Below are 10,388 nucleotides of genomic sequence, written 5' to 3'. Positions count from 1 at the left end.
TATTGGGTATTTACAATCCAAGAGCTATTACAGACCGAACATGTGGACTGTTTAAGCACAGACAAATATGGCGATTATCAACAATGTGACAAGGAAGTTGAAAGAACCATTATGAGTAATGAATTGGGTATAGGTCACGTGAACGGAACAGCTGACAGAACAACTGAGGCCTCCATTATCGTTAACACAGTAATGGAAGACCCAGGGCCGAGTTCAGCCAAACCAAGAAGAAAAACGTCCAGTAGACTGGTTTATGCGCTTCACGGTAAACCAAATGACCACGTTGGGAACCAATATAATAGTTCGCGAACGACAGCGAAACGTTTGCTGGCTGAACTGGGGTCAGGTGTCCTGTGATATATACTTCTCACAAAAGTTAAGGCCAAACAAAAGATATTTTATTTTACTTACCTACCCTAACTTTTCCAGCTTATGTACTCGGAACCACATATATTATTCTGGTTGGCCAATGATGTATGGAAATTAAGTATTATTTGACAATAAGAATATTAGATATGTGTACAGATGTTTCTGGCTAGAAGATAAACTACTCTAAATCTTAATTATATGCATAGCAAGTAAGCAATTTTTAAAAGAGGTTTTTTATACAGTAAAATGGAAACTATAATTGGGGGTGGGGAAAACGCTTAAATTTATTAGGTATAAAATTCTCACATAAGTTAGAAGAAATGATTCTGCTAAATATAGAACCACAGCTACTTGAAAATGAAAAATATCTTGAAACTTTGGTCAACGAGAAAACCTGCAGTTATGGGCAGAATTGTTAGTAAAACTATTAGTATTTTAAAAATAACACATTTACTAATTTTGTTTCGAAATCCAGCATTGATATTGTTAAAACAAGTAAATAAATGCTTTTCTATATTTTTTAGGCAAAATAAATCAGATAATGGGGCGATCACACTGGCCCGAATGAGCAACCGTTTGTTTTCCGTATACAAAAGTGGTGTGATTTTTTAAACTGGCCGAATGTCCCTCCGAATATGTTTTCCACAATGTATCACCGGATGCTTTCCGTTTGTTTTCCGAATGTTTTCAGTATGGTTTCAGAATGCTTTCAGAATAGACCGAATACTTCCCGCATGTTGACTATATAGGGTTGCAAACGAATCACTGCGCACTTTTACATGGATTTTGAACTAATTTTGAGGGTAGAATGATGGAAATACATGGTTTGAAGGTCTAAGGTTAGTACTTCCCCGAATATCTCTGTCGTGTTTTGCACACACCCTGTCCCGTTTAGCAAGCTTATGAGGAAACTCAAGGGATCTTTCATATGTACTTTCCCAAGTCAAGAGGAATCAACCACCACCACCAGTTTTGGGGGAAATCTTTGAATTCGGGTAAAAATTAGCCTGAAACTTTCTCATCATGTATTCCCATCATTCTACCTACAATATTATTAATTTTGTAATCAATGTAAGAAAAAAAACCCCACAAAAAAACTACAAAACAACACACACACACCCCCCCCCCCCCCCCCTCCACACCCCGCAAAATTAAAAAAAAAAATTAGTCATTCGTTTGCAACCCAATATATATGTTTGGTAGCCATGCTAATATGAATAAATGTTGTTATCCAGATTCGTGCATTTTCATTTAATTCGAACAAAACCCAGCCTGCCCCCTCCACCCTCTACACATATGGGATCCCGTACGCCCCTGTAACAACACATCGCACATCTACTAGTCGTGGAACGCTGTTTAGGGCGGGGTAAATCCAACCAGTCCGCCGATGACGTAACTCAGTCCCGCCTCTTACCTTTGATCATTCAAAAAATCTGCACATAGTTGATATTTTATCCATCGAACTTGATCTTCGTCTTTATATTCAAGCATGCTGTCCTGGAAACAAACCCAGAAGAGTAGTAGCCTTACACCTTCCCAGTGAGTCGTTAACACTCGCTCTTGAGTGGGAGCCGGTATCGCGATGCAAACTCAGTAGACCTACCTACCAGTTTTAAGGTCGATAGCTTAACTGTTAATTTTATATTAGTAATAAAATTATTAATTATGAGCTATACGGTTTGCGCATTGATTAATTATTCATCGGCTATTTGATAATTATATTTCATTATTCTGACACGCAGACTTGGAGAAAACTCATAGGCGTACGTGCTCCCATCCTTGTAGAGGGGCAGGCTGTCTTTAGCCCAAAAGAAACGAAAATGCCCGAATCTGGATAACAACTTTTATTCTTATTATCATTACTACCAAACAGCTTTATAGAGTTGCAAATGAATCACTACACATTTTTACATGGATTAGAACTAATTTTGAGGGTAGAATGATGGAAATACATGGTAAAAAGGTATCAGGTTAGCACATTTTGCCCGAATTTGATGTTTTGCTCCAGTACTGCATTAGGGCGACAGTTGCCCCTCCCCCTGCCCCCGTCTCGTTCGCTTATGAGGCAACCCAAGGGATCTTTCATATATACATTCATTCCCCAAGTCAAGAGGGACCAACACCACCCCCCCCCCCCCCCCCCCCCCCCCCCCCAACCATCACCAGTTTTGGGGTAAATCTTTGAATTCGGGCAAAAATGAGTTGGCCTGAAACTTGTTCATCATGTTGTTATCCAGATTCAGGCATTTTCATTTAATTCGGTCAAAACTCAGCCTGCCCCTCCACCCCTTACACAAATGGGATCCCGTACGCCCCTGCAACAACACATCGCACATCTACTAGTCGTGAAACGCTGTTTAGGTCGGGGGTAAATCCAACCAGTCCGCCGATGACCGAACTCAATCCCGCCCCTTACCTTTGATCATTCAAAAAATCTTATAGTTAACTTGTATGTTAAATATTGATATTAGTATATCATCGAGGTTCTTAAAACTCTCTCAATGCATCAGTTTTTGTTTCAAAAACTGTGTTAAATAAAAAAAATTCTGACATCATTCATTTTGATGCCATAAAATTTTCAAAAACAAATTATGATGTTTTTAAAATAATGGCTGTTGAATACAAATATATAAAAAATGAGTGTTATTACTGTATGAATCTAACTAGAGCAGCTAAATAAAAACAAGGAAACTTAATAATTAGTTATTTATTATGTAAGCAGTTATTCAATACTAGCAGGTACATGTACAAACATTTTACATTGCTTTACTGATTATAAAGTTGGATATATAAGCAACAGAAAGTATAGAATCGGTTGTATATATTGATCCCTTTACACTGGTGTGAAAAATAATTTATTCAGTAATTAATTACACATTATATACTTTGATTTTATCCATGTAGTCTAGCAAATCAATGGCATGTACAAAATACAATTATACAAAGGACAAAATAACTAACGAGTACATTGTGGTATGGTTTTCATCACAACTTTGGTTCCAGACTTTACCGTTATAATATGAAATTTAAATCACGAAATCAATATATATGTAGAATAAGTAAATGTTTTCAGTGAAGTGTGTATCCATTGCTTAGGACTATCTAATAAGAGTTTTGTAATACTTTATCGTCATAAAATATATTCATTGTTAATTTATCACTAAAGTACAAATATGTGTATCAAACCGCCGAGCTCTATAATGTATCATCGTTGTTATAGGAAACTCCATTTGGTCCTTCTGTGTTGCCAGTATCCGACAGTGGTTCTTTGAGGAACTGTCCAGCAGGATACAAGAGAAGTACCTTGGTTTTACTGCCTGTTACAAAGTATATGTTTCCTTATGCATCACAGTCCACCAACTGAATCGATTTTCACTTTCATAACATCTCCTTTCCTGGTAATACAATGCAGACAGTGTTCTTTGTCTGAAACAAGTGCATTGCAAGCAGGTGTTACTGCTAGAGATCATAGCTTTTTGATGGCCACGTCGCTGATGTCAATAATCAATAGTCCTCTTTCAAACCCCAACTACCAGTCGTATGTCTGATGCTGGTGTCACTTCAGTGGCGAATCCAGAACATCCATTTAGGGGGTCCCAATGACATGTGGCCGAAGGCTACAAACGTTCCCGAAGGGATTCCTCGGAAAATAATTATATATATATATAATTTAGTGGACGCCCGGGCCCGAGATCCCCATCAAGATCCGCCACTGCATTGGATTTGATTTGTGACAACTGCAATACTCTTGATTCAGAACTAGTGTTTTTCATCGCGTGCACACTATTTTAGATATTAGTGATCACATACTATCGAAGATACATTAAAAATGTCAATATCCATTAGTAATTTTGAGCAGAGCAATCACTGTTCAGTGTTTATATGACCATTCATATGGTCAATGGAAACGCCACTAGCATATGTCTACCTACAGCTTAACACACTGGGAATGACTTCACGAAATGGCACAACAGAATGTAAAATTTTGTTTCAGTCAGACTGGAACACACATTATAGTAATTTGTCTCCCACATCTTTCAATTAATCACAAGAAATGTCTTCATAGATTTTATAATCTATTGCGTTGTGCATGATTCAGTATAATAAAAGGTATAATTGTATGTATGTGGTGTATAATGTTTTCAAATACAATTCCTTGCACACCCATGAGAGAAAACTCTGTGGTATTTGTATCACACGGTGATATCCAACATATCTTGAAGATCAATTTTAAAACATCTGAATGGCTGTTCAATGATGATGACCTGGATGTCAAAACAAAACCGTCCACTGAAATTAACACTACCTATTACGTACAAGTAACTGAATAAGCATAAAAGCTAATGCTATATACAAGTGTTATTTTGCATTTATTGGATACACCAAAGCTCTTTTGTTATGTACTATTCTGCTTGAACATGTGTTTTTCTGTATTAACCTAAAATGATAACATGCACGAGATATAAGATTGTTTATGTAATATGGTTTAATGAATTGCAACTACTGAATTGCTTCTTTCAGTTGTCGCAATTCTGATGCATAGTTGTCATGGAGAATTTCCACATTATTGGTTTGAATAATGAACCGTTATAAGCGCTATTGAAGACGCTGTTTTATTATTGAAAGTACTGTGTTATTTCAGTTTGCAAAGGTCATGACATTGGAGCTATCGTTCAAACACCCTAGTGCAGGCTACATTACTTGTTATTTACTAACAGAAGAATAGTTTTGTTTTAAAGCTCATTGTTTGTGCTCAAAGACCTTGATTAAGCCGTCGAGTTCTGCAACGTAGAGTCGTTTTTTTACAGAGTCATACCATATACCACGCGGCTTTTTAATGTTATCAGCTGATAATACATCGTTAATGAACTCTCCATCAGGGGACATGAGAACCACCTTGTTTTCGTCACATATTGCAAGATATATGTTTCCTTGCACATCACAGTCTAGGCCAGCTGGAGTTTTTGTCGGGTATTTCCACAACACTTCCCTTTTCTGGGTCACACAAAGCAGACAGTCATTTCGGTCCGACACAAGGATATTACAAGCGGGTGTTATTGCTAGGTACCATGGATCGTTTGTATAGTTCTGACCATCATTAGAAATATCCATGTTTCTCACCACACTACCATCCATGTCCATAATTGATAAGCCTTTACTGTAGCCGATCGCCAGTCGGGTTTCGGGTATAGACGGGGTCTTTGCGCTAATAACCCCATTGCCCAAATTAAATTTTCCTGTGTCTATAGTGGTGTGGATACTTAAGCCATTATTCACAGTTATTATGTACAGCGTTTGGCAGTGAAAAGCTGTGAGAAATATCTGGGTTTCGTTTATTTTTGCTATTCTTCCCAAAGAATTTTTTATCATTTCATTAATAATTAATCTACAGCTCATCTCCCGGTCTTTATATGGTTCCATCCAAAATGCCTTCACGCAGCAGTTGTTTCCGTCAGCGATGACGATCACATCTTTGTCTTCTTGCATAAGAACAACAATGTCAGTGACTTTTGGGTTCTTCTCATCTTGACTAGTCTTACCATTAATCACTTCCACCAGAATGAACTCCCGATCATTTGCTGAAACTTCAGATGTAACACCTGAAATACATAATAAGATTACATACATCGTCTTTCAGGTTGTCTACCCTAGTTCCACACACATACGCACGACCACCACACACACACACACACACACACACATATATATATATATATATATATATATATATATATATATATATATATATACATACATGTATATGTAGTAAACCACACGCGCGTTCTCTAGCCAATGCAGGAGTGGATCCAAGAAGTGGGTATGCATCTAACTCATGAACAACCAAGTGTATTTTAACATGAATAAACACGTAGTGAGTATATTCGAATATTAATAATTATATCATTCCGAAATGTGTCAAAATGGGTATGGGCAAGTTTTTACATGTTTTTATAGAGAAAAAACCCGCTGACCTAGAGAGTTATTGATCTTGAGTCAGACAACTTTAAAGCTGTATATATTGGGTTTGACACTACAGATGGGATGTCCCCGCCAGCTACCGATCCCGATCAGGCTGTTTGTGCCCCCTTGCAATTGCCAGCGCGGGCAGTATCCTCTCCCATCCACCCCAACCCTTTTCCTGTCCTAGAACCTACGCCAATGACAGGCGTGCGCTACAACAGCTTGCTGTGAATGTGCACATAAAACCCTATGACCTGACCTGACAGATGGGATTTATAAATGATAAAGATTATATTAGCTATAGAACTGCGATTTGTCATTCGTTCTAACGTTACGTAAAACGTCCATTCAATATTATTAATTTAACACTAGAAGAAAGCAACCACATGAGTTTTGAATACCACAAACTATTTATTTTTGAGAAATGTTTGTTTCTCTTTCTCCGATGATAATCAGGAAATAAGTTTTCTAAAAGGAACTCAAATGGTAAAAGGTCTCATGTTAGCACATTTATCCCGAATACCTCAATAATTAGTTGATCCCAACCCCCCGCCCCCTGTCTCGTACGCGTATGAAGGCATGGGAACTTTAACTATATAAAATGAAAATTCGTTGTCTGCAACCGTTATAGAGTCCAATACATTATACATGTATATTTATATATTGTGTTAGCGTACCTTGGAACACATTAGTGCCATTTTTTAAAGTTGGGGATGTTTTTTTTTTTTTTTTTTTTATTTATTGATTATTTTGTGTCGTTGTTGTTTGTTTGTTTGTTTGGATTGCGTTGGGGTTTTTGGGTTTTTTTTGTGTGTTGTTTTTTTTTTTTGGGGGGGGGGGGTAGGTGTGGTGTGTGTGTTGTTTTGTTTGTTTTTGGTTTTGTTGATTTTTGCTTGGGAGGATGTAATATCTGAATCGACTTTTTTTCTGTGATATATATAATACGTGTTAGCGTTGGCTTACTCTGAAATACATTTATAAGGGTGAATCTAAAGGTTTACAGGTTCGAGATGACAAATGTGTTTTTCCTATTTCATTTTCATTAAAGCACCAACATTTCAGACTTTGTGGTTAGACGTAGTGTTATTGTAATTCGAGTAAGCACCAGGATGCTTTCACCAAGGTGAAACAGCTTGTTGTTGATTCTGGGGATTGCAAGGGTTCAGGAGATCCTCTTTATACATAATTATTGTCCCCTTCCCCTCTGCCTTTGCACTGAGAGCTATTTTAGGTAGAAAAATCATATGCCCATCACTGCAATAATAACGTAGAGGACAGATTTGAAAAAGAGCTCAATTTGAATCGCATGTATATCTCACAGTTAAGTTCTTTCAAATAGGCCGACACTAGTAATAGTAGAAATCAATAAATTAATAATTAGTAATATTGGACTTCAGTACTCTTGGGTCAAACTCGACCCGGACCCGAGTACCCGACACCTATACTAGATGATAATGAGATTAAGGAATAAAGTAAAATAGCATTATGTATCTGAATTCCAGCGCTGAACATGGATGCCAAATCATGCAATTGTATTGCATTCCACACATTTGACTTTTGTTTTCCCTTCATGTCTCATAGCTATATAATGTAACCGGCGGCAAGCATATGGGAAAATGACGTAAAACAATATTAATGAGAGTGCTTTTCCTTGTATGAGTACTCGAGTCCTGTGAACGGACTCGAGTCTTGCTAGACTCGGCCCGTGCTCGAGACCCTAGTCAACAGCATTCAACTTGAATTGCAATACAGCTCACCTTGCTTTCCACCTGATTCTGGCGAATCATCGATCATGGCTTGAATTCGGAAGTCTGTCACTATTTGGTCTGCCCATCCCGCCATTGGGTTTGGTATTGCGGTGAACTGCCTACACACTGGACAGTCAAACCCTTTCTTGTGTGAGGCATCCTCTTGCTTTTCTATGTACTTCTGAAGACACTTCCTGCAGAATGTGTGACAGCACTGTAAAAGCTTTGGCACTGACAATAGATTTAAGCATATGCAGCAGGACAGATGGTCTTTGTCTACTTCGACGGTCTTCTTGGGACCAGCTTCAGCCATTACTACACTGAAATAACAAACAAAAAATGTAACTATATATTTACTTATATGCAAAACAGTCTGTACATAAAAGTTTATCGGTTAAAATCTATATAGCATTTGCAAAAGAAGTATTATATTTAGAGAATATACAAACGGAATCAGTAACTGTACAATATAACAGTTGCCCTATATGTCAATATAACAACAAAACATTCTCGAGATTAATCTAGATTGTAACAGAAATTGTCGAGATTTTAAAAAAACCCACAATAATCTCGAGGCCATTCTTCGCCATCAACGTCACACACAAAACATGCATTTTTAAAAATTTCAACACCAAAAAATGGACTGCTATTTCATTGGTTTGTTTTACAAATTTATACAAAAAATTTTGTGTATGAAGGCAGTTAAAGATAACCCTTGATAGCAACATCACACAAAATAATATATGTTAACTATTTTGTATCAGTAAATGATATTAAAATATTGTGAGGGGAACTTTAACAAATATGATATCAAATTCACATACACTGGCGTTACCATGCCCCCACCCCCCACCCCCCACCCCACGCCTCACCCCAATCAAAACTCTATCACCGTTTATATTTTCCTGTCACCCCATAATGTATACATGCGGGAATTCTCTTACTCAAGGGCACTGTGACCTGAGTGACCCCACCCCTCCAATATAAAATTATGGCTACGCTAAAAACATCAAGTGAAAGTAAGATCATTAATAATTTATTATCCTACAAAAACAACAACTTCGCATTATGGTCATCATTAGTAAATAAACGGCCTTGGTGATGTCGTGGTTAGGCCATCACACATAAGGCTTGTAGGTACAGGGTTCCCAGCCCGGTACCGGCTCCAACCCAGAGCGAGTTTCAACGACTCAATGGGTAGGTGTAAGACCACTACACTCTCTTTTCTCTCACTAACAACTAACCCACTGTCCAAGACAGACATCCCAGATGTCTGATGTGTGTGCCCAGGACAGCGTGCTTGAACCTTAATTTGATATAAGCACGAAAATAAGTTGAAATGAAATTAGTAAATTAGGGCGGGATCTAGCTCAATTGGAAAAGCGTTCGACTGAGGTGCTTTAGTCGCAGGATCGAATATCTTCGGTGTCCCCCCCCCCCCCCCCGTCCCAACCGGTGCCTCACAACTGGTTTATCAAAAGCTGTGGTATATGTTGTCCTGTCTGGGGGTGAGTGCATAGTAAAGATCCTTTGCAGCGGATTTCCTCTGATACATGTCAGAATTATAAAAATGTTTGACATCCAGAAGCCGATTATTAATAAATCAGTAGGCTCTAGTGGTGCCGTTAATCAAAGCAAACTTTCATTAGTAAATACAAACTATATGTATAGAATTATGTACATGTCTATTAATACAAGTCTGAATAAGTCATTTTATTTGGCGCTAACTTTATACAGATATTAAAGTGATCACGCGAAAACTTAGATCGATACATAGTTAACAGAATATGGTTGAACGAACACGTTAAACATATTAACGTTCACGTGTCAAAAGCACACATTTTCATACAGAACACAACAACCACATCAAATATACTATTAAAGATACAGCTAGTGGACGACAGACTGTGTGGTATCCAGTCCACCTTGTAGCTTCCTATCTGTTTTGTTAAAACTGTGACACTCTTCCATTCACCTCTCGTTCGTGTACTAATCACTGGCCTGGAAAGTCAATAACTATTGGTATTTATAATCCAAGAGCTATTACAGACCGAACATGTGGACTGTTTAAGCACAAACAAATATGGCGATTATCAACAGCCCGACAAGGAAGTTGAAAGACCCATTATGAATAATGAATTGGGTACAAGTCACGTGAACGGAACAGCTGACAGTACAACTGAGGCCTCCATTATCGTTAACACAGTAATGGAAAAAGAAAGAAGTGTTTTATTTAACGACGCACTCAACACATTTTTATTTACGGTTATATGGCGTCAGACATATGGTTAAGGACCACACAGATTGTTT

The 10,388-nt window shown here is 37.8% G+C and overlaps 1 protein-coding gene across 4 annotated transcripts; it reads right to left on the bottom strand.

The window, feature by feature from the left end:
* Positions 1-3,078: 3,078 nt before the first annotated feature.
* LOC121367057 lies at positions 3,079-10,183 on the bottom strand. 4 transcript variants are annotated; one of them, XM_041491243.1, is made up of 3 exons: positions 10,054-10,183; positions 8,088-8,398; positions 3,079-5,969 (listed from the first exon to the last, which is right to left on the bottom strand). In XM_041491243.1, exons 2-3 carry the CDS (start codon positions 8,389-8,391, stop codon positions 5,110-5,112), a joined length of 1,164 nt encoding a protein of 387 aa, XP_041347177.1. In that variant the 5' UTR covers positions 8,392-8,398; positions 10,054-10,183; the 3' UTR covers positions 3,079-5,109. The 4 variants fall into 4 exon arrangements, with proteins under 4 accessions (XP_041347177.1, XP_041347176.1, XP_041347173.1 ...); XM_041491242.1 differs by having other exon boundaries at positions 9,955-10,168; XM_041491239.1 differs by having other exon boundaries at positions 9,985-10,168.
* Between the last annotated feature and the right edge of the window lie 205 nt (positions 10,184-10,388).

This window comes from Gigantopelta aegis, unplaced genomic scaffold (assembly GCF_016097555.1).
Source record: "Gigantopelta aegis isolate Gae_Host unplaced genomic scaffold, Gae_host_genome ctg8637_pilon_pilon, whole genome shotgun sequence".
Lineage (NCBI taxonomy): Eukaryota > Metazoa > Mollusca > Gastropoda > Neomphalida > Peltospiridae > Gigantopelta > Gigantopelta aegis.
The sequence above is the reverse complement of the archived record's forward strand: the minus strand, read 5'-3'. Positions and strand labels throughout refer to the sequence as shown.

Excerpts from the sequence above, each read along its gene's own strand:
- LOC121367057 (XM_041491239.1), bottom strand. The coding sequence starts at position 10,049 with ATGGAAGAGTGTCACAGTTTTAACAAAACAGATAGGAAGCTACAAGGT. Across the intron at positions 8,399-9,984 it reads GGTGGACTGGATACCACACA|TGTAGTAATGGCTGAAGCTG; the intron begins GTCTGTCGTCCA and ends TTGTTATTTCAG. Across the intron at positions 5,970-8,087 it reads AGAATCAGGTGGAAAGCAAG|GTGTTACATCTGAAGTTTCA; the intron begins GTGAGCTGTATT and ends TATGTATTTCAG.